Source organism: Gymnoscopelus microlampas (assembly GCF_963454915.1).
Source record: "Gymnoscopelus microlampas genome assembly, chromosome: 12".
Taxonomy (NCBI): domain Eukaryota; kingdom Metazoa; phylum Chordata; class Actinopteri; order Myctophiformes; family Myctophidae; genus Gymnoscopelus; species Gymnoscopelus microlampas.
In genome coordinates this window covers 39124973-39150034 of record NC_139949.1, presented here as the reverse complement: position 1 = coordinate 39150034, position 25062 = coordinate 39124973, and the positions used below count along the sequence as shown (strand labels likewise).

Here is a 25062-nt window from a genome sequence, read left to right as displayed (position 1 = left end):
GTTACAGTAAAGTAGCCTCTTTTAGATTTAGAGGGTAAACCCTTCATTGCGTGAGCCCACAAAGAATAAGATTGGCAGACAAATAGAAATGGCCGGGGCAATTATGTTTTTATCCATGAGGCAGTACATGGTTACATGTTGTTTTTATCTTGATATATGATATAGATGGACGTTTATTGAAATTTAGTTGTCATGCCAGTTTATATACAGAGGTAACTTAAGTGAATTTGGGGCTGTTTTATACAGTATGCTGTCATGGTCCATGTCCATCCTACATGTCCACATCACACTTTCTTGCATTTACTAAATAATGTAGACACTATTGAAAATAATTCTCTCCTATGATAAATTCTCATGTACTCCTGTAACACCCTATGTGTGCCGGAACTGTATGGGAGATGTGTGTGACATGCATATATGGTTTGCTCATGTCTTAAGATCACTCCATCACCGTTTTGTTTAGGTGATATTCCGTGCCTGGCCCCAAAGGATGCATCAATAATTGTGAATCTCCAGACCACATATTCTCTTGATTCTCTTGAAAATGAGGAAAAGCGTAACATTTACTATAAGTCTTCTCTTTTGGGGTGTCCTAACTGGTACACAATATATTCAAATGAGGGCCCCCGGCCAAATACGATTGGAGGCTTCTTGACATAAACATTTTGAGAACCACTGCTAGATGGGTGGTGGAATTTTTAGAGAGAGAGAGAGAGAGGGAGGGAGAGAGAGAGAGGGGGGGAGTGTGAGAGAGAGAGAGAGAGAGAGAGAGAGAGAGAGAGAGAGAGAGGGGGGGGGGGGGGGGGGGGGAGAGAGAGGGGGAGGGAGGGAGAGGGAGGGAGGGAGAGAGAGAGAGGGGGGTTGAGATGAGGGGCTGAGGGACTGAGGAGGAGGAGGAGGAGTGTCTGGGAGCAGAGTGAAGGTATAGGAGTATAGCGTTTCATCTATTTTCTTTTGTCATGCTAATTCTCGGGATTATTCCACGTTTCTATGACGAGAAAGAAGTTCAAATTGACCGGCGACCATCATCAGTGTGCATGGGACAGAAGACAGAGGTTAGTGGGACGATCACTCCAGTCCAGTCTCAGTAAAGTTAGTTCAGAATCAGATCATGAAGGGTCTTCTCTCTCCGCAGACTGACGGTGATGCCCCGCGTCGCGCTGATCTGTCTTCAGCTAAATAACATGCCTTGGAGTTTTATTTGAAGTCGACATTAATTAAAAAAGTTACTTATAGAGTTACAAAGTAGTCTGGGCTATTATAACGTTGGTTAACGGTAGCCTAAGTATTAGAAGCTGCAGGCTAATCTTGTGAGGATTACTTAACAAATATGTGTTTTGAAAACCTTTAGTTGGAATGAATGCCAAAGAATCCAGAGTCCTAATAGGAATTAATATTTTCGTGGACAGAGCATAGTAGCCCTGAAGCGAAGCATTTAGCATGATGTCTACTATCTATCTACTATCTACTTACTTGCAAGTTTTCCGAAATTGTTTATTCAGCTATGACCAGACAGTGTGTGTGTGTGTGTGTGTGTGTGTGTGTGTGTGTGTGTGTGTGTGTGTGTGGGCAGCATTTCTCACGTGCATGTGCGCTTTTATCCAGTGTGTGTGTGTGTGTGTGTGTGTGTGTGTGTGTGTGTGTGTGTGTGTGTGTGTGTGTGTGTGTGTGTCATTTTGCTAACCCCGCAGGAGGGGTCATGTGATGTTAAGCCTTAATTGACCGGTATATCCCTAATTTAACAGTTAAAGGACCACTTCAAGTTGAATGTTCATTATAAGATGGCACCATTCCCCTGCCTATACCAGTGACATCTTCATACAGGCAGTTTTGGTCATTTCAAGCATTCATTTGTATATTTTTAATAATGCAAGAACAATGGCTTCTATTTCAGCATAATATGCATAAGTTAGTATATCATATTAACTTTCCCAGGAAGAGAACGGCTGTAAATGTCTATCAGCTTGTCAGCTATCGATGATGATGTCATTGGTAGGCAAGTAGTGCACTGGTTCTTAAAGTGGGGTCCGGGGACCCCCAGGGGTCCCTGAGTGGTTCCAGGGGGTCCCCAGCTAAATTATTGATTGTTGGGAACCAAATGGACCCTTGCAGGTCTGTAACTGCGAGAGTGTACAACTGCTTCCATTTGTACTCTCTCAGAGTTGTGGGGGTCCGTAGCCTGATGCATACCAAACTGGGGGGTCCTTGAAAAGTAAAAATTTGAGAACCACTTTTTAAGCGAGCATAAGATAATAATAAGAAATCAATCAATTCAAATCCAATCAATGAAAGTCCCCATAAGTGTAACTGAACAAAACGTGAGTGTGAGCATTCAATTTATCTATTTTTTATTTTATATATTTTTTGTGGCTTTTTATGCCTTTATTGATAGGATCGGAGTCTGACAGGAAATGGGGAGAGAGATGGGGGGTTACATGCAGCAAAGGACATCAGGATCGGGACTCGTACCCACACTGTCAGGCTACGTTGGAGCCTAGGTGCTTGGACTGCTACACCAGCGGTCCAGGCCAGCATTATAATTTGCGTGCAAAAACTCCACTGGCTGCAATGTCCCGCTGGCCTGTAGTCTGTGTGACGCAGTAAAAGCTCTCGCCTCCTCCTGACGTGAGGCCGGCCTCTTCAAGTGTGTGGAGAGTGAAGAGTGAGCTCATGCTGATTGATTGTGGCCTGTAGCCCGACGGTGTAAAAGGATACTCTACTTCCTGTAGGTCTGCTCTCTCCAGCCGGCGGAGAGAGGAAACCTTGGATCGGATCAGACCCTCTGTCTGTCTGTCTGTCTCTCTCTGTCTGACTCTGTCTCTCTCTCACTCTCTTTCTCTCTCGCTGTCTCTCTCTCTGTGTGTGTGTGTGTGCGTGTGCGTGTGCGTGTGCGTGTGCGTGTGCATGTGCGTGCGTATGAGTGCGTTTGTGCGTGCGCCCATATGCCTTTGGGCTGTAATGTGTGACTTTTGAAGTCACTCTGCTGTCTCATTGGAGCCAACAGTAACATCAGTAATTTGGCCTCCCCATTGTCTATTTAGTTTAGTGCTTAGTTTAGTTATTTGCACAATGGTACGATACAAAATATGAAGTGATAAAAACAACATTGATACTGTAGGCTACAATGATAACAAAAACGGATTGTATCTGATTAGAAGCAGATTATTGAAACCCTAGGTGACATGAAAAAACGGAACACCCCAGGGTTTATAAACATATTATCTCACCTCAAAATAACATGATGAAAGAACAGAGTAAACTATGGCCTGTGGGTTTTGGAACGTTTGGGGGTAAGAAATGGAGTTGAAGTTTGCTCGTTTTCGCATCACATTGCATTCCATTGCTATACATCACAGTGTGATGTACAGCAATGCAATGCAATACTGGTGATGACACTACTCGAGATACATGTATTCATCTGGGATCATGCCAGTACAACCACAACCTCTATAAGCTAATGTTACTGCTGGCCACCAAAGAGCATCTCCACTCGGTCAAGAGCATGGTGGTGGGGAGAGAGGTTTTCATTTTTCATCCTTCATTCCCCTCTCTCCATCTCTCTGTCTCTCTCGCGCTCTCTCTCCTTTCCTAACACACCACAAGGTCTGTCTGGCACTCAGTCACGCAGTCTGTCACACAGTGAGTCACTTCACTAGAGTCACTTACAGTATCACCCAGAGGGACATTTCATGGCCCTCTTCAGGTCAGGTCCTCATCACAGACTACAGACTAAGCAGTGGGTCGCTGATTAGGATCAGGACAAGTCAGACAAGACAGGAGGGGATATGGAGACAAGCTAATGTTAACATGACGTGGAGACTGTCTGCCTGTTTGGGCCTCCTGGGTTCCTCCGTATTGCTACTCAGTTAAAATGTATTTATTATTTATAAATAATGTAAGCGAGAAAGAAAGAGAAAGTGGAAGAAAAGCATGGGGAAATTCTGATCTTGAGCTTGATCAGTAAACGTCTGCGTCACCCACTGAAACGAAGCAGACATTAGAATACAGCTGTGAAAACATTGCAGTCAGCGCAAGTCTTGTATTTAGAGTCTCCTGAACAGGGTGACGACAATAAAAAATACCATAAGAAGATCAAAAGAGCAAAAAAGCAGTGCATCCTAGGGACAGAGCAACTTTTAAGATGGGCATTTAAAGTGTGACAGTGACACCGAGGCAGACTTTATTCCACCGCAGGCTGCTCATAAGCACATTATGTACTTTCCTTTCCTACTACTCACTGTCTTAATAATAATTATAATAATAATAATAATAACTTAAATTTATATAGCACCTTTCAAGAGGCCCATGGACACTTAACACAGAGACAGAGAAAAAACAGACAATTAAATATTAGTCTAGGAGCTACAACGAGTGGGATTTAGTTACAATATATTCTGTTCATTGGTTAATGTGATTTGTGTTTGTGTATGCGCATACACAAACAAAGTGTGTGTGTGTGTGTGTGTGTGTGTGTGTGTGTGTGTGTGTGTGTGTGTGTGTGTGTGTGTGTGCAAGACAGAGAGAGAGAGAGAGAGAGAGAGAGAGCGAGAGAGAGAGAGAGAGAGAGAGAGAGTGTGTGTATGTATGTATGTATGTATGTATGTATGTATGCATGTATGCATGTATGCATGTATGCATGTATGCATGTATGTATGTATGTATGTACTGTATGTCTGTATGTATGTATGTATGTATGCATGTACAGTATGCATGTATGCATGTATGCATGTATGCAAGTATACTTTTGTACCTCAGAGTCATTGATTTGACTGAAAGAATTTCTGTATTATTTAGCAGCACACCACAATGTACTTAAATGTTGCAAGCTGCTATCCTGCATTGATTGTATGTGTATTTCTTCCTCCAGATTTCTCCATTTGTCCTTTCTTTCTGGCAAACCAAAACCAAAGTAAACTGAAGGAGGCCAGTCATCTGAGGAGTATGTTTCCCCAGAAGAGTCCCATCGCCACTTTGGGCTATGGTTCAGGTAGGATGAATTCAATGACCAGTTGCTGTTTCCCTGCTATCTTTGACCTGGCCATTCACTGAGACCCTCTATACTTAGTTAATCGGACCTGGGTTGAACTGTACTATTTATCGATCTACTCCAAATTATCTCCTCGCCGAAAATAGCCAATCTACAAGCCCACGACGCGTCGCAACGCATCTCTGCGAGCTTGTAGATCTGCTATTTTTGGCAAATGTTTAACCCCAAGTGGTTCAGAATCACAGAATATGGAAAGCACAGGGACGGCTCATCAGGTAATAGTCAAAAGCTCTTCGAAGTGACCACTACCACCTGGCCTATTTTCCATTTGAGAAACAGCTGTAAAACAGCTGTTGTTCCAGGATAATCATGCTTCTAAAATGAAGCCTGGAGTCACATGTTAGATCAGAGGTTTACTTATTTTTTTTAAGTCTATTGTTTTCATTCATTTTGAAGATACTGCTGTCACCAGACTGGAAAATGCATTTCATATCCACCATGTGGCACTTTAAAGTGCAGTGAACCAAAGTAAAGTAATCTGTGTCTGGAATGACCGTCAGCATGCTAAAGACATCGGAAATAATGGTCGCATAACAATCTAATTATCTATAAGGACTATATTTAAACCATTCCTGGTCGGACAATGTGGAAACACAATTCTTAAATGTTTGAAGTATTTGACTGAATGGCTTTGTCCACCACTTCCACCCAGGCCTTGTATATGTAGACGGTAATAACAAATTACTGTACAGCAGTGGTTTTCAACCTTTTTCAAATCAAGGTCCATTATTTATTCGGCATTTGAGCCACTGACCACCGTTTGATGAGATTTAGACTCTCAGACCCAAGACTTGGAATATTTATTCTACATTCTCTAATTGTGTAGACTTCTTGTAAATTAAAGTAATGCAGATGTTTAACAATAATTTAACTATTGAGAGTGTAAAATGAAACCAAATGTCCATCTATAAAGGTCCATTTGGTTACCTATCTAGCTATCATTTAGCTAGAGACCACCTGGAACCCCCTCAAGGACCACTGGTGGTCCCCGGACCACTGGTTGAGAACCACTGCTGTACAGCACACAGCCACAGGTAAACAGTGCCTAAATTAAGTCCAGTCATGACAGGAGTGACATCGGTATCCTCACAATGGGGTCGGAATTGCGAGGTGTTTGATAGCATTCTGTTTTGTCTTGGTGGGCCGGCCCGCCAGCATTTTTTCATTTTTAGAAGACGCTTTTAGCCACCGGCCCAATGTTTGCATTGGACTCGGAACTGTACCAGACTGCATTCTTTGCTGGTTTTTCCCATCTTAGTCAGCACACGCGTCTGCTCCTCTCAGCTTAACTGGTGTTTATTAAGCAAGGCAGATTTCCCATACCAGGGTTTCCCCTATATTATGCATGTAACAGTGGTGCACCGCCACTTCAAGATAGTAGTACTGCCAGGTGGGACATAAAACTTATGGATCGCAGCTTTAAACAATCATGTTTAGTCATTGTGGTTACAGACCATGTCTCAAGGGACATGCTGACCTTGGATTTAAAGTGACGTTGAACTTTGGTAGAACCGTGCGTTGTTTAGCAACCTAGGAATGATATACAACATATTTTCCATCGTCTTCATCTGTTGCTTCCGTGATCAAGGAACCGAAAGCAGTGGTTCCATTCAGTGAATGGCAAAATGGAAAATCACGCTTCTAGCACAGAAACAAACATAAAACAGGTTCTGGTACTTTTGGGGTATTGGCAGATTCTATTTTGTGCATGTTTGTTGACCTGTTAAAAGTGTGATTTTGACACCTGTTTTGCCATACTATGAGAGTGAATGAAATTACTTCTTCTCTCTCACAGAGTAAATATGATTATCTACTATTTAGACTTGTAAATAGCTAACCCGGGTAGCTATCCATGGCTATATCAAAGTCCATCAATGCTTTTAAAGTTATAATTTAACACTGTTCTCTACAGACTGTGTGAAGATTGAACACAGCAATGGAGGCTCAGTGGGCGGACCCTTGATGAGGGGCTCCCGTTCAAAGGCGGAACTACAGGAGCTGATGGAGACGCTACAGCGCAGGAAGAGCGCCCTGGAGGCCAGCCTCAGGGCAGCTGAATGCAGCCGCAACTACCTCAGCGTGCCTTCCACTCTTGGGCGCCCTCCCACCTCCTCCAGAACCTCCTCCTACTACGCCAGCAGCAGCGTGCCCCCCTCGCCTCGGCAGGGGGAGCGGCCCCTCAGCCCCAACTGTTTTCTCCGGCACCACGCCACATCTCGCCACCGCTCGCAAGACAGCCTACTACTCTCCGCCAACCTGGCAGATGGAGGCTCTCTGCTGTCCGCCACCCTCTCCTCCTACGGGGACCACCCTGTGCCGCGCTCACCCCGGGTCAAAAGCGGCGCGGCCAGCATGCCCTCCAGCCCCCGCATGGGACGCAGGATTTACTCTCAAGGCCGTACGGGGGACCATAGGCAGAGGAAGTACTCCACGGGCTCCCTCAACGGCCTGAGCACCCACAGCCGCTCCCTGCCCCGCCTGAACCGATCGGAGGCCCCTCCGCTCTCGCTGCTCCCCGCCCATCAGGTGACGGGTCCCCCACAGAGGACAGCGGTGCCTGCGGTGGTGGTGTCCCGGCGCAGCCTGTCGTCTCTGGAGCAGCCGCCGGACGTGACGGTGTCAGCCAGCGTTCCCGGCGCGTCCCGCAGGGCCAGCATGTCCTCGCTGAGCTCGCTGGGATGCGAGACGGAGGTGTGGAGGGACGGTTGCGAGGGGCTGAGGGGCTCCTCGACCTGTTTGGACCTGGGGCTGGGAGAGAGGAGGTTGTCCTTCGGGAAGGGTGGGCTTGGGCCCGGCCAGAGGGTGGGCAGCATCACCTCTCTGAATGGGAAAGAGGAGCTCAGAGACTACCACCTGCACCAACGAGACGAGCGGCTCAAGGAGCAAAAAGTACAAAGACTGGTGAGTTTCTTGTCATGTTTTATGTGAGGGATAAGCCACGCCCAGAAACTGATCCGCAAAACAGAGGCTAATTACAAGAATCCGAAGGTGATATGCCTCAAATGAGTGCATTATTTTTCTACAACTGCATGGCTTGGTGTCTATTACACCACTTACACCAGGGTAACCTGGTGAAAGTGGTGTAATAGACACCAACAATTAAAATGTGAATGTTTTATTCATATTTTGTACGCTCTTTAGATAGAAACTTTGTGTGGCACTATCTTTGTCAACCTTGGAATAAACGTTACCTTACAACTCTAGCAACTGGGAGGAGCTGTAAGACCTAGAAATGAGTACCAGCTCCGTCAGTCTGCTAGTGTAGTCGGGTCTTTTAAAACAAGGTTAATTTGATAGTTGTTTGTAGCTCATTTTAGCTGACATAAAAATGTAATTATGCATACAACATTTTGAACCGTATGAGGCCGCAGATGAAAATAATGCACACCCTCCTGACAATTAGAATCAAGTATTATCCATGGTATAGCGTTATGGCAATGGTGCAGTTCGGATAACATGCACAATCACACGCGTGCACACACACACACACACGTGTGCACACACACACACACACACACGCGTGCACACACACACACACACACACACACACACACACACACACACACACACACACACACACACGCGTGCACACACACACACACACACACACACACACACACACACACACACACACACACACACACACACACACACACACACACACACACACACTCAAAGGTGTCACCCTATTGTGTCACCCATCTCCGCTACCTGCTTCTCCGTGTCCTTAGGAGTGTCAGCGTCTTGAGACCATCATGAGCCTGTGCACGGAGCTGGGCCAGGTGAAGCGAGACGCGGTCGGCTCTTCCATGTCCGACCTGCAGAAGATCAACAAGGAGCTGGAGAAGCTGCAGGTCTCGGACGACGAGTCTGAGTCGTGCTCCGACTCTCCCAGCGGCACGGCGGCAGACAGCTGCTTCGAAGCCAAGGCGCCCAGCAGCAGGGACTACCAGCTGGCTGAGGACCGACCGGGCAGCTGCCTGCTCCAGCCCAGCGTCTACAGGGAGGCCAGGTCCCAGTCACCTGCAGTCAGCCTGAACAGCAGCGCTCCCTCGCCTTCCGCTCAACACAGAGCCAAAGTAAGACTCCCCTTATAGTCCAAATATGGATAGGAATGTGAAGTTCATCAATGCTGCCAGGCACACACATGCACGGCACATACACACTCTGAGAGACATACACTGCAGACTCCTGAATGTCATTTTAACCACTCTCAACCTGGCATCCTTATTTTGGGGCATGTCATTATAGGCAAACATTATTCACACATTTTCTAATATTTAATTTAATGGGTTGGTTGGTTATTTTAGCTATTTTAGAAATAGGGCTTAAGTGGTGTTTGTAAAAACTGGTCTTTAAAGGCCTTTACACACCAATAAATGAAACTATGGGAAAAAATATGGGAGTATCTGGCATCAAAACTGTTCATAGAGTTGATGCCTCATTCATACAGGTTGATGTCATTCCCAACAAAAATGGCATCACTTTATTTATGCAGAATATTGGCGTTCCGTGTGGATGTACTGTAGTTATGACACAAATAGCTGTTACACAAAATACATTTTCGGCGAAGCAATCACAGAAAAAAACGCCCGGTGACGCATTGTGAGCTTGTAGGTCGGATAGTTTCAGCATGTGTCACCGGCACACAACACAAGCATAAAATCGGCCATTAGGGTACAGTATACATCTATAGTGTATGTTTGCGTAACGTGTGAGCAGCATGGAAACATAAACACACAAACATATACAGTAGGTTCCCACTATTGGGGGCTGCGAGAGGATTTCTAAACAGTGCACAGTGTGGGGCCTCTTGAGGAATTCCGTTTGCATGTATTTTGCTAAGCTATAGTCCACACGTTTTTCTTTTTTTTTTCTCCTTTTACTAGCTCGGTCACCACAGAGTTACTTACAGCCCCCTCCTGTAAAAGAGTGCCATTTTTTCCACTCAAGATCGGTAACGACGCTCTAGCGGTGTGTCTGGTTTTAATGATAGAAGCTCTCCTTGGAACAGTTAGGCTGTAGCCATCAGCCCCGCAGTCTCTTCAAGGAGGAGGAGAAGGGGGGGACAGGAAATGACTTTATCCCCAGTAGAATACGTTTGTGAGTGTATTATGTGTGTGTGCGGGTGCATGTGTGATGTATAGATGTGCCTGTCGTCGCTGTCGGGTGGAAACCTCGTATGTTCAAAACCGTTACTTTTCAGAAAATTACCTGTGTTCCAATGGATCGAATGTAGTTATTATTATTATTATATTTATAAAACTCACAGACACACTTAACGACTTTAACTTTCACTTTAAAAACAGATCTAAAATAGAAGGATAGCAGATCTACAAGGTCACAACGCATTGCGATGTGACGTGTTGTGAGCTTGTAGATTGGCTATTTATTTTGTTGCTACTTTTGTGTGTCATTGTAGGGCATTCATTTACAAAAAAGCATAGAAAGTTGAAATATGGAGATACAAGGTTTCTGCACGACAGCAACAATGTATGATCTATAGTTTTTGTGTGTATGGTAAAGCAGTTATATGTATAGTAGTGTGTGCGTGCGTGCGTGCGTGCGTGCGTGCGTGCGTGCGTACGTGCATATACAAGTACATAATTGTTCACTGTATGCTGTGTATGTGTGTGGGTGCGTGCACCACAGGGGGATAGAGAGAATGTGTGTGTGCGTGCGTGAATGGGGAGAGAGGCTGTATGTGAGCACAATTACAAAGGCATCTATTTTTTCCAGATGTTTTGCTCTTTACACTGAAGCTATTGTATGGAGGAAGGTTTTGGTTTTGCATCAAGGATGTAATAGTATATTCAATTATTTATGAATCATCCAGGACCTTCTAATCGCTCGCCTGCATTCCCAGCTACCTACGTATGGTGGAGCAGGTCCATTCAGTAAGCCCTTACTTTACAATGCCCTTACTTTTTATTCAGTGTATTCTGACACAGGCAGCGGTATCAACTTTTATGTGAGTTTTAAAAGGTCGTTGGTCATGATTTACTCCAACGCTACCAATGTAGGCGCACATACTTTTTTAAAATGCAGCATTACAATTGAATCAACCAACTGAAAACAATTGTGAATACACCGCTCCCTAATACAGAATGTGTGTAATAATTACACAATGTGAATACAGTTACATTTTACATATTGTACTTGCATTTGGTTGCTACACATGTACTGTACATAATGTATTTGTGCAGTATTTACACTATATCTCTGTGTACTTAAAATGCATTTCTACAAGATAATACACTGGGAAAAGGCTATTTTAAAGTACGGCTTACGAGGCACGCAATACTGCATCGGAAATTACTTATAAATCCTTAAGCCACATGAGGCTGTGGCTGCGGACAGGGAAAACTGATGCTTTAGGATCTGTTATGTCTTAAATTAAATATACCTGCATGTTCATATGAATGTATTTGTATTTTAGTATCAGCAATAGATGAGATAAAGCAGTGGTTCTCAAACTGGGGTCCGGAGACCCCCAGGGGTCCTTGAGGAGTTAAGGGTCTGTAACTCTGAGAGTGTACTAATGGAACCAAATGGAACCTTACGGGTCCATTTGGTTCCATTTGTACACTCTCAGAGTTAGGATTTTATATTGTAGATTGGGGTCCCATGCAGAGATCAAATGCCGGTCCATGGCCTAATGCATATAAAACTGGGGGTCCTTGAAATTAAAAGGTTTGAGAGCCACGGAGATAAAGTATGTGGGTGTTCAGGAACTGTTGTGGCAGCAAAACGCATTGGAAAAAATATTTCCATTTCACAAAGTGGAATGGAATCCTGCCCTCGTTGTCAGCGAGCCAGGTTCCAGTGAATTAAAACGCAGCTGTGGCTCTAGTCCACCTTGGCAAAAGATGGTTTGCAGTGGCTGGGAAAATGGTTTAATAGCATATCAAATGCATGGAAAGAACTGATTGCTGTCCAGAAAGGGACAGTCTGTCACAGTTTATGAGGACTCTTACCAACTTTCTGTTGAAACTGTCAAGAAATTATTTTTTATAATACAGCTCACGTATTGTCACCAGAATATGGCTGCACAATGAATACAAAATAATGATTTTCAAACTGCAAGACTTGGTGCAGTTCCCTTGTATCCTTAACTTTTCAAAGTTGTTTATGAAGCATCCACTTGTTCACACCCAAATATCTATTCTTTTTAACAAGCGCTAAAGAACACGATGTAACAAACGCTTCTGCTACATGCATTACAGTTCATATCGTTGTCACAGTACTTAGCTCTTCCTCACACAGGAAGAGCTAGCAAGCTCGAAACATCAATTACCTTGCTGGTAATCTATTAAAATCACTTGAGGAGCATGATCCAGTGTGCAGACTTTATGATAACCATAACACTAGTGTCCCTATTTTGGGCAAATGTTCAACATTTTACAAAATCTTTAAAATCTTTTTTTTTATAAAAAAAAAAAAAAGAAAGGAAAAAAAGTAGATTTACAAGCTCACAACATGTCATTTGTGAGCTTGTAGATTTGCTTTTTTTCTCCACTATTTGTCATACAACAAAGTATTTAGGAGCACTTAAGTGTTTTTTTTTTCTTTACAAATGTAACGCTGGATGCACATGATGTCTCTGGCAGGTCCTAGAGAGCATGCAGCTGAAACAGGAAGTGACCCACATAGAGGAGGAGAGGATTCAAGTTCTGAACAACATAGACGAGTTGGAGCAGAAGACCAAAGACCTGGACAACCAGATGGAGGAGTCCATCAGAGAGGTACTGATGCCAATGGAAACACAGCTGGTCAAACTAATCAGTTTAATAGATTATAAAACATTATAGATAATCGCTAATTCGATAAAATAATTGCTCCATAATCGCTCCTTATTTTGGGCTTGCCATTATAGGCTATGAAAAATAGCAGAACTACAAGCTCACATTTTAGATATTTTTGTTTTTGTTTGTTTGTTTGTTCTTTAAGCCATTTTGCAATGGGGTGGGGGGGGGGGTCACAGACGAGGTTATGGCCATTTGGGGGTCCTTGGCATGGAAAAGTTTGGGAACCCCTGCTGCGCTGTACGCCAATATAAACACAACTGATTAGTTTCAGGCGCCTGGTGTCATTTGTCTTCCTGTAGTTCGATGGGTTCAGAAGCAGTGTGGATTGAGGCATGCCTCAATCATCTAAAGCCGCACACTTTCCTGTGAATATGATCCTGAGAACTGTCTTTAGTCGCTATCGGCCGGAAACCTTGTATGTCCAAAACCATAACATTCAATGTAGTTATTGTTTAGTCACGAGCTCTTGTTAATACTTTTACATTTTTTCATTCTTCATTGATTCAATATGTATGAAACCCACAGACATACTTAACCAATAAATACATTTTTATTTATTTTCCAAAAATAGCAGTTCTACAAGCTCACGCGTTGTGAGCTTGTAGATCGTCTATTTTTGATACCTTTCTTTTTTTTTTTAAATCATTTTTATCCCTCGATTTTGTAACCCTTTTTTCACCCGGTGCCAATTTGTAAGTTGAAAATCTGGACATACAAGGTTTTTGCCCCGACAGCGACGTAGTACTGTGTTTCCCTTGTGTTTATCTGATGGCATGTTTGTTGTACTTCGAGTCTTTTGTTGAGTTGACCGCAGCCGAGCCAAGGGCAAATCCCCAGATGTGCATGTGGGGACAACGTTTCTCATTGTGCGGTCGCTCTGCGTTGCAGATGGAGGTGGAGTGTGCTCTGTTGGACGGAGAACAGGAATCTGAGACGGCCCAGTTGCAGAGAGACAAAGAACTTCTGGAGAGGCTCCAGGAGAAGATCGGCGGCAACGAGAAGACAAACCTCGCGGACAAGTTGCAGGTAAATGTGCGACAGAATGAGAGCCATTCTTTGAATAGGAAAAATGTGTCTCTCTCGACTCTGGAGGGCTCTCTAAGTCAGCCCTGAAAAAGCATCCAAGGATGCTAGTTTTGTTTTGTCTACTTGTTTGTTTTTGGTTTCTTTCAATGTAAAATGGAAATGTCCATTGGTCTCGTGAAAGGCATTATTTATACCAATTTAAGTTGCTGTTGTGTTGTTGTTATAATTAAGAGAGTGTGTGTGTGTGTGTGTGTGTGTGTGTGTGTGTGTGTGTGTGTGTGTGTGTGTGTGTGTGTGTGTGTGTGTGTGTGTGTGTGTGTGTGTGTGTGTGTGTGTACGTGTGCGTGTGTGTGTGTGCGTGTGTGTGGGGGTGCTAATCCTTAAGGAAAGTGATGTGCTAACAAAGCCCTTTGAGGAGCTGGAGTTCCAGCAGCTGGAGAGAGAGTGTCATCAGGATGAGGAGAAGGACAGTGGGACGCAGAAGCCACTCCGAGAAATAGCCGACTGCCAGCGTACTATGGTCACACGCAAGGTATGCCACAAGCCACATGCATGCATGTTGACCCTTGGTTCTCAAACTTTTTCACAAATTTCAAGGGCCCCTAACTGTGAGTGTACAAATGCAATTATTTGTACATTCACAAATGGTTGCATTCGTGGGAGCACAAATAGTTGGTCCATTTTGTACACTCTCAGAGTTAAAGACCTGTAAGGGTCCATTTGGAACTCCCTCAATGAACCCTGAAGTTCCTGGACCCCACTTTGAGAATAACTGATGTATGTAGACTACTACACTAGGCCGCTAGCATGTCCTGCATGAATTGCATGCATGTCATTCCAATATATTCTTACACTAATGTCATAAAGACAAATCTGTCCCTAAGTGATGTATCAAATAGAACACACAGTGTTGACAGATAAAAAGATGCATGCAGATACAAGTCCATTATCAGTGGCAACCTCATGTGGATTATGCGGTCGACACGCGCTGACATTTTGCACTTTCTTTTTTTGCACTGACTTTTCTTTTCGCTGACTTAAAGTTTTTTTGTTTTTCTCGCACCTTAACTAACGTCCATAGTATCACGTACAGTATATATATGGTGCTATGCTCACGCACCTTTATATCTTACCTCAGGCACAATGTGAAAATATGTAGATAATTTGTTTGTTTTCTTTGTTTGATCTCTCTTCCATCTTGCCCCCTTCTTCTTCTTCCCTTTCTGATGCTTCCGAAAGCATCCCTTTCTGATGCTTTCGATTTGTCGGCCAAAACTAATGCAACATCGCTATTCGTTTTTCAAACTGTTACTAACATTTAACTACTTGAACCAGCATCCTTATTCTGGACATTTAATAACAGGTGACTATTTGGCAAAAATACTGTAGCTCACAACGTGTTGCGTTGCTCTGTGTTGTCAGCTTTAGATAAGTTCTTTTCGGCAAAAAGATTTGAGGTGGAGGGAAAAAGGATGTAACCAAAGATAGAGCCCTGGGGGACACCGGTCAATGAAGTATAGGGTTGACATTTGCTTTTCATAACCTACTTCCATAGGTTTAAATGTTATGTACAAACATGTGAGGCCATGAGGCCATGTAAGGTTTAGTGACTGCATGACACAAGAAATTCAAATCAACCACTCAGTCACCTGTCATCAATCCATATTGAGCGGCTTGAGACATCACAGCCTTCAGTTATCTCTATCTGTCTATTTGGAGAGACTGTACAGAATCATTTCAAGAGACTGTCCACAAAAAAGCCCTTTTATAGAGGTTTTGCAAATGGGTCTATAAAAACTGAAGGGCAAAGAGGGATGAAACCCAAGAACTATCCCCAAGAGAGCACCTAGTGCACTCTAAGTACAGTATGACTCTCTTTGCTCAGTACTTTACACACTATTTTAAACTTCCATCTAGCGGAAAGTATGCTTTTAACAGACATTACTACAGGACTGTAGATCATATCAAAGCTATCTACCAAAGACGAAGATAGAAAACATTTGGACAATTTTGCCTCTTGCCACATGCAAACGTTTCAATTGGCATGATTTGTTGTTGTTATTGGTATTACAGCATTTTTGAAGGATTAAAGCACAAAGCATCAACATATGAAAATGATAATCAATACCAGAAATCCTAAACATGAAATACTATTTAGCATGCTGTTTACAGTTTCTATAACAAAAGAAACACAACAAAAGAAGTAAAGAGTATTCTTTGAATTCAAAACAAAAGCGAAGCAAAACACAAGGGTGGGTTTAATTTCTAAAGAGCCTGTTAAAATAATTTAGTTCTACCAGATAATAATTGGTAACTTTCAACTAAAAGTTTAATGTTCTGAGGAGGAGTAAAAAAAAAAGGAATTACTACAAAAGTAAACAAAAGTTGCTCCATCAACTCAAAATTCACTCTTCAAAATAAAATAGTTTTGCATGCTGGGTACCAAAAACTGAACAAAGGTAGCAGTACTTTGTCATCGTAGTAGTGCAACGCCATGTGTCCTATAACAGACAATTCTGCCTTGGATGTACTGGGCAAAATCTATTTTAGATTTTATGTTTTCAAATAACTTATGTTACTGTAACTTAAATAAATAAGTTTGACTTCTAAAACAGCCGCTTCTTTGGTGTTTGTTTGTGAACGTTCTCCAGTATCTTGCCGGCGTCATATTTGTTTTGCTTTCCATAGGAAAGGCTGCTGACCCTGAAGAGACAATCCACTCAGGTCATCCTTCAAACTCAACAAGAAAAAGAGAATTTCCAGAAAGAGAAAAACAATTTGCTCATCATGCTTCAGAAGGTACCGTATGAAGGCTCCTTGCATGCAGATGTTGATTAACCTGTTTCACATTTATCACAATGACTGTCTCTAGACCAGCTAGAACATCTGGATACAGAAAGTAATTCTCTTTATCAATAACTACATCAAGGTGCCACAGAGCAACTCACGTAACCCTGATTAGGCCTAGTAGCGCTCCTCAACGTGGTGGTAGCAGACAGCTCACAGGTGTGAATGTGACTTTTTCCGGGATGTATAAAGATAAAATAAACAACACCCTTGTCTACAGGAGAAGGAGAACCTGGCCTCTTTGGAAGGAAAGTACGCAGCCCTCTCTGGGGGCCAGGCCTTCACTAACAACCCTGGGGCCATTAAGGAGGTAAGAAGAAGCACACGTCACACATTTCCTTGCAGCTCATGGACTGTGCAATCTAAACACCAGAGGGCGCTTGTGCGTTACAATAACAGCACCTCGCTGTAATGAATGACTAAAGGTCTATGATTGTCTGTCTTTCTTTCTTTTCTTTCGTTTTTTTCTTTAACAAATGTCAGCACGCACCGTGCATGGACAGCAACGTCAAGGACAGTGAGAAAAAAAACCCTCCTTGGATTCTTTACATCATGGCAAATGTGGAGGAACAATGGAATATGCCGTGTTCAGTGTTGCCAGATTTTGCGAGAGAATTTAGCAACCAGGTCTATGAAAACAAGCCCAAAAGAAGCGACTAGGCTATTTGAAAATAGTCAATCTACAAGCTCACAACACGTCGCATCGCAACAAGTTGTGAGCTTGTACATCTGCTATTTTCAACAACAAATACATCTTGAAAAAAACAATGGTTTCGGAAAGTTTTTCCCCCATACAACACAAATCTTGTACTTTACAGAAAAACCCAAAGCCCAAAGTCGCTTATAATAAGCGGACGTGGCAACACTGGCCCGTGTCTCATTGTTCCTTTGTTTCTGACCCACTGCAGCACTTGCACTCGCTGAAGGAAAGGAGGCGGAGCAGCAGGGAGAGCTCCTCTCAGTGTCACCTGAGTGACAGCCTACCTCACAGACGGAGCCAGCAGCTCCTCACCCCCTACGGCAGATCTCTGGGACGCAGCCTGTCTCCCAAGGTGAGCGACCAACCTGGCAGGCAAAAGTACTCAAGTACTCAAATGTAAAAGTATCAATACTGCAATGTAGAAGTGCTCCGTTACAAGTGTTTTTTTTTTTTCCTAAAACCTTGACAAATCTTTTCTTATGGGGGTCACTGGCACAACATCTTTTCAAATGGGGGTCCGCGGCCATATACATATCAATGTGGGGGTCCTTTACATGAGAATGTTTGAGAACCACTGAGCTAAGGAACAATCTAAAACAGAGGGGGTGTTTTCCTCAGATCTTGACCACGGTGTGTGTTGTTGCTCTGTCTCTTAGCCTCACCTGCCCCTGTCCCAGAGTTCAAGCTGTGGGAATTTCATCCCACAAGGCTTCACTCTCTCCTCCAGGGATCTGAACACCCGGCGGATGATCAAGAGTATGTCCCGCATTGTCCCGGCGCCAGTACGCCTGATTTGATTAGATTTTTTGTTTTACTATATTCCTATGCTATTGTATCAACATTTTTAAGAAAACAAATAAATGATAACTTGTGTGCTTAAATTGCTTGACACGCTAACTTTAGACAGTGTACCCTAAATGCATGGCTTTAGAAAAACATATTATGAACGTATCATTATGCATTATGAAAAATGGAAAATGAATTATGCACGTATATCTGAAAGCTCTACAAATCTAATAATCTCTATATAAAATGGGCAGCAACTTGATTTGTACTTATTTATCAGTACTCCAATGTCAATTGTGTATATTTATATTAGCAGGCAACAGTCACGTGTACATGAACGACGACAGACAGAAACGGAATGACTACTGCAGCAGGACGGCCTCTGAAAACAACGTGTTTCTGGACCCGTTCTCATATGCAGACAACAGCCACACCTCAGACACTGTCAGCGTAGACAGCTCTGACAGCTTGGAGACCAGCTTCTCTGCCTGCTCCCCAGACAACATATCCAGGTCTGAGTAGTCTCCACATTTTGTCAGTACTGTCTCATTCGTAAGCTTAACACATGTCCTTACACCATTTGTTTGTCATTTTGACATTAAGATATTTTGGCACAGCCAATTTCAAAACACTGTGATATCCATCCTTCTCTTCCTCGCAGCGCCAGCACGACCAATATGGCAAAGATCGAGGAGATGGAACGTTTACTGCGAGAGGCCCAGGTCGAGAAGCAGAGACTCCTTGAACACAGGGTAAATCTGCTTGCTAGGTTAAAGTTGTATAGTGTGAAGAGGACCGTGTTAGCGGCTGGAACAGTACAGAGGCACTCGTCGTAGGGTTTAACCCGAAGGTGTATTTATTCACAAAAACATGACACAGACATTTAGGAGTAACACCCTAGGTCTAGCTTCTCACCCTCAGCTCTTCTCTAGTAGAATGGCAGCAGCATTTTATAGCCAGCTGGAGCTAATGAATCTGGACTATACCATTTTACTGCACCGTTCACAGGGGTGTTTCTAAAACATAATAAATACCTAACTAAACATACAGTAAATACATGAATACAAATAGCCGTAAAACACAAGTATTACAAGTCTCATTAACTACACAGGTTATTCAATAATTCCTTCTTCACAATACAACATAATTTCCCACTCACACCAGCACATCATAACCCCCCCCAGCTATCCTAATATTGTCCAGCTCAATCATGCTGACACACACAGGCAATTGTTAGGCATTCAATCAGAACTTAACAATAAAACTTATTATATTGCACCTAGTCTCTATTGCACTTATTACACACATTTCACCTGCCCATCATGATTGTCACACTTTAGTCTCCCCAGGTGGAACTTGTTGGCTGAGTGGCCATCTCAGTCAAACAGGAAACAATCGAATGTATTCAACAATAAAATAATGACTGTGCAAAATATGCTGTGCAAATTACTAAAGTGCTAATACTTTGTGCAATTAAATCAACTCAGGGTTAAAATACATGTGCAACATTTGTAACAGAGGTCCTCTCTGTTACATATAGCTAGTTGTATAGCTACTATAGGCATGATATAAGCCCAGATATTGTCAAAAAGTATGATTTACACAATGACACAATGACGAATCAAATGGAATCAGCACGACTTGTTCCTCTATATCGTAGCACAGAAGAAACAAATAAAAGATGCTGGATAGTATTAGGACTTGGAGTTGGTAGTATCATAGCCAGGTAGCTATGCAACCAGTTCAACATCACTTTAAGACTTTGTGTCTTGACTCCATCATGCCCCTGCTGTCCAGATGCCTTTTCCCTGCACAGTGTCTCTGAATCAGTGTGAAGCTGTTTCTCTACGTTGCTCACATAGGAACGAGAGATGGAGGCGCGCCGGCAGGCTCTGGAGGAAGAGCGCAGACGAAGGGAGGATCTGGAGAAACGGCTCCAAGAGGAGACGAGCAGGAGGCAGAAGCTCGTCGAGAGGGAGGTGAAACTACGGGAGAAGCAAAGATCCCAGGTGAGGATCTCAGAATGGCATGACGATAAGAAGCTGAAATGCGATAATGTTTTTTTCCCCCCCTACGAACAAATAAACACAATGTTATGGTTGCATTTGTATATTTAAGTTTAATCTCACTGTGTCCTCCTCAGTCCCGACTGTTGACGCGGTACCTCCCTGTGAGGAAAGACGACTTTGATCTTCACGGCCACATCGAGGCGGCTGGCCACAACCCAGATGCCTGCTTTCATCTGGCCATCACAGACAAAACCTGCAGAGGTTTCCTGGTCAAAATGGGCGGCAAGATCAAAACCTGGAAGAAACGCTGGTTCGTCTTTGATCAGAACCGACGGACGCTGACTTACTATGCAGGTGAATCCAGAACAACTGTGGCCTCTATATGCATTTGCATGACTTCTGCACTTCTGCAATAATTTAATTTTATAACTGTTGGTACTACTTGTTGGAATAAGCTGTGATCACTGAGGAGTGAATCGTAAACTCAGTGTGTATTCTTTGCTTCAGACAAGCACGAAACCAAGATGAAAGGAGTCATATACTTCCAAGCCATAGAAGAGGTTTATTATGACCACTTAAAGAATGCACACAAGGTAAACAAATGAAACTCTCTCTCTTCCCTTTCCTATCTTGTTCTGCATCATTGTATAGATATTGTAAGCCACTGGTTTTCAACGGGGGTTCTGGGGACCCTCAGGGAGTCTTTTAGGGGGTCCCCGGCTAAATGATTGATAGTTAGGACCCAAATGGACCCTCATGGGTCTGTAAAGCCATTTCCAATGGAAGACAGCGAAATGAAGATACAATTTGACGGCTGACACTTGCCGCCTTCTCTCTCTACACAATTCCTGCTTGTAGTGGAGGAAAAACAAATTCTTGCCATTCTTACGTGAAAATGGTCCTTGGTGCAAAAAAGGTCGGGTACCCGTGACCTAATGCATATCAAACTGGGGGTCCTCGGAATTAAAAGGGTTGAAAGTCACTGCTGTAAGCACTCAGTCTTGCTTTGATCGATGCTGAAATGTATATCTCTTCCGCTTCCTCTTCTTTGATTTCCCCCATGTCTTCCATTTGTTGCGTCCACCCACCCACCCACCACCTCCCTGGCCTTGTCTTCTGTCTCATTATCTCATGCTCTCTTGTAATTACATGTACTCAACAACACCCAAGAGCCCCAACCCTTCGCTGACGTTCAGCGTCAAGACCCACGACAGGGTGTTCTACATGGTGGCACCTTCCCCCGAGGCCATGCGCATCTGGATGGATGTCATCGTCACCGGCGCAGAAGGACACATGCACTTCATGGTGTAACTTCTCCCAGATCTCTGCCCAGACACTGGGCATGGTTCTGGTCCTATTTGCTGCCATCGGGGTACGATCCAGCATGGATGTATGTACAGTACATAATCATAATGCTGTATCTGCAGCTGTTTGCTGTTTTTACCACTTTTAATAGGACAAAGTTGAACAGACGGACCTCTAGTTTTAATACAAACAAAAGGATCAACGTTTCTAAGAAACAAAGCTCCAGTCTGGGATTATTGACAGTGATGAAGATTATGGATATCTACAGTAAATGGGACATGTACAGTATATATATATAGTGCCTTTATCCAAAGTGCTATTACAGTGTGCGTTACATTCACACACCGACAGCTGAGGAAACCATGCAAGCCACCAACCTATTCCTGGTGAGACGTTTAGGGGTTCAGTGCCTTGCTGATAAAAACTCTGACACCAACCCAGGGGGAGCTGGGGATAGAATTGGGAACCATCTGATTCCCAAGCTGCCACCCTACCACCTGAGCCAAAGCTGCCAGCCGCCCCTGTATGCAGCTGATGTTAATGTTCAACAGCACCACAGTAACAAGGGGAACATTAACTATAGAAGCAGTGGTTCTCAAAGTAGGGTTCGGGGAACTCCGGGGCTCCTTGAGGAGGTTTAACCACTTTAACCCTTTTTTTATACTGCGGCTATTCGAAAATAGCAGATCTACGAGCTTACAGCGCGTCGCAGTGTGATGCTGTGTGAGCTTGTAGTTCTGCAATTTTCAAAAAATCGTGACATAATTTTGAATACGTTTTAAAATGTTTAACACAAATCTTCTCTTATATTATGCCAGCTATAACACTGGCTAAAAATAGTTTCGGATGGAGGTCTGTGGCAAAATACCTATCAATTTGGGGGTCCTTGACATGAAAACGTTTGAGAACCACTGAACCAAAGGAAATGCTTTGAAGCTGTTTAAACGGGTTTGTAAGCCGTCCTGTCAGTTTACACTAAAGACATTATGTGTGTATGTACAGTATATAATTCATGCACACACTTCCCTGACCAACCAAAATAAGGTTTGAAGTGATGCCAAGTATTATTATTAAAGGCCTATTTTTGTAAAGACACACAAGTTGCCAAAACCACAGGGTTGAAATAATGATGCAGATAGATTGCGAGGTATTTTGACCCCATGTATAAGGCATGATGATCGCTTCAATGGATGATTTGAAAAACAATAGTAATTTTATAATTTCATAATTTCATTTTACTGATAACCACATTTTATGTAGATCAAAGTTTCAGTATTACGGATATACAAGCATTCTGCTATTAATTATATAAACTAAAATCATGATATACTGTACATTATTAATTATGCAGCCCTACACAGTGAAGCCCTCAGCATTAATTTAACCATTTTGTAAATGAGGACAAAAGCAACCAAATGGACCTTTTAGTTACATTCACACTCCAGGTTTTTCAGTGTACAGCAACATAAATTCCATATAAATGAAGCAAGATGTGTCGGTAATTTGTTCCCTCTGTTAAACACAGGGTTGATCAAAGTGCTACAACCGCAACAACAGTCAACAACAAGAATGATGTTGTTCTGTGGTGTATGAGAGATACACGATACACACAAACTCAGTGGTCACTAGTCAAATTTGTACTTGACTTAAAAGTACTGGAGTACATCCATGCTTTTAAAAATACTTACCGTAAGTATTCAAAAGTACAAATTAAAAAGTACATTTTCTTTTGCACATCTATGCATTGCTGTATTAAAAGTATGAACAAGAAATGTACTGGAGTCAAAAGTACAATATTTGCCTTTGAAAGGTAGTGGAGTGAAAGTCATCCAAGTATCCAAAAATAACAAATACTCAAGTAAAGTACAGTACTCAAGTAACTCACCATTACGGTCCACCACTGAACTGTATTAAAAGAGGCACACCAAGTACACTGAAACCAGACTTCTTGGAGCTCTGTAAAGGTGTAATAATGTTTAAATTCTTTGTACAGTGTGGTCCACCTCTCCTCTAGAGGTCCAGCGGCAAACAGACCAAAATATAAACCAAAGGCGAGAAATATGTTGATGGGAGTGGAATCAAGTCAATGTCTCCACCTGCAGGGCACTGAGTGGTTTGCAGAGCATGGTAGTGAGTGAACCAGGTGTGATGGGATTCACTCACACTCTGTGAAGGGCTGTTAGTCTTTAATGTACTGTATACTTCACGGTGGACGAAGAAAACTGATCTACAAGCTCACAATGCGTTGCGTTGTGATGCGGTGTAAGCTTGTAGATCTGCTATTATCGGCATACAGTATGATAAAATCAGGCTTTAGGAGGCAATGCTGTGCCATAGTGATTGATGATGTACATACAATGTACTGTAGCAGTCTACAGTCTCCTGCAGCACACATGCTCTTCCAGATTTTCACCAGCAGAGGTCCTCAATGCAAATATATTTTTTCATTTAACTGAAATGGTGCTATAGATTTTTCTAATAATCCATTCTATTCAAACAAATGTGTTAGAAAAGAATACAGTTAATCCTGAGTGATGCATATACACATTTGCTTGGTATTTATCAAACATATGAATATATTTGCATGTTTATGTAAGTCATAGCCATTTGCCATCTAAATATGTCTCAGGAAGTTAAAATGATTGAATATGTTACTGTAAACTAGGCCATGCAACACTTTTTCTTAACTGATTGTTATCTACAGTATGGTTAATGGGAAATGTACCCCCTTGATACCTGTTATTCAAACAGTATTTTGTCCCAGCCTTTCATGTAATTTATTCTTTGAGACAAGATTTCAGTACAATCTGTTGTTCATTAGATGTTTGCTTGTAATACTTTGCTTTGATTTGATTTGCTTAACAAAGCAGTCTCATGTGCCAAGTATATTACTTACTCTAACAATAGTCATTTGAAAATGATACGGTACATTCCCAGCTGTATAACTCAGTGAGGCTTTAACGGTACGCCATGCAATATTCTTCATTTTCATTATTTCAAAAAGCTGTATTCAACACTTGAAATCAATGTCTCCCCATTAACTTGATTGGGATGATAAATTAAAACTATAACCAACTACTCTCTAATTCTAATTAGAGTGTCTTATCTCTCAAGACAAAAAGAGTAATAATAATAGCTATGATTTACGTGAGATACTATGGAGAATAAATAGATCGACCTCCAGGCTTTCCGTTTCTCTTGACAGAGTGGTAAAGAGGACAGTAGCTCGAGTTACAGAGCAGATGTGTTGTAGCGTCCCCCGGGGTGACTCTCAACAAGCTCTCTTGTGACCTCAAATTGCCACCGCGTACAGTGGATCCCAGTCCACTGCATGACAACAACATCCTCTGTACTGGATGTCACTGCAACATAAGCCTTGGCAGACAAACCTCCTGACATTTTGATTACATTTCATTAATTTTATATACATGACGGTTATATTTTAATAATGGACACTATATATTTTTGTTATATAACTGATGTGTGCAATGCTTTTATACGAATATATGAATAAATGCTTCATATTGCAAATGA

The 25062-nt window shown here is 42.6% G+C and overlaps 1 protein-coding gene across 2 annotated transcripts; it reads left to right on the top strand.

The window, feature by feature from the left end:
• Nucleotides 1-906: 906 nt before the first annotated feature.
• phldb2a (pleckstrin homology-like domain, family B, member 2a) lies at nt 907-25062 on the top strand. Of its 2 annotated transcripts, none has more exons than XM_084073665.1 (17): nt 907-1055; nt 4868-4987; nt 6960-7948; nt 8779-9126; nt 12658-12792; nt 13744-13881; nt 14267-14413; nt 16570-16680; nt 16949-17038; nt 17637-17780; nt 18085-18184; nt 18531-18726; nt 18876-18966; nt 20077-20223; nt 20358-20577; nt 20731-20816; nt 21394-25062. In XM_084073665.1, exons 2-17 carry the CDS (start codon nt 4942-4944, stop codon nt 21532-21534), a joined length of 3129 nt encoding a protein of 1042 aa, XP_083929791.1. In that variant the 5' UTR covers nt 907-1055; nt 4868-4941; the 3' UTR covers nt 21535-25062. The 2 variants fall into 2 exon arrangements, with proteins under 2 accessions (XP_083929791.1, XP_083929790.1); XM_084073664.1 differs by having other exon boundaries at nt 18528-18726.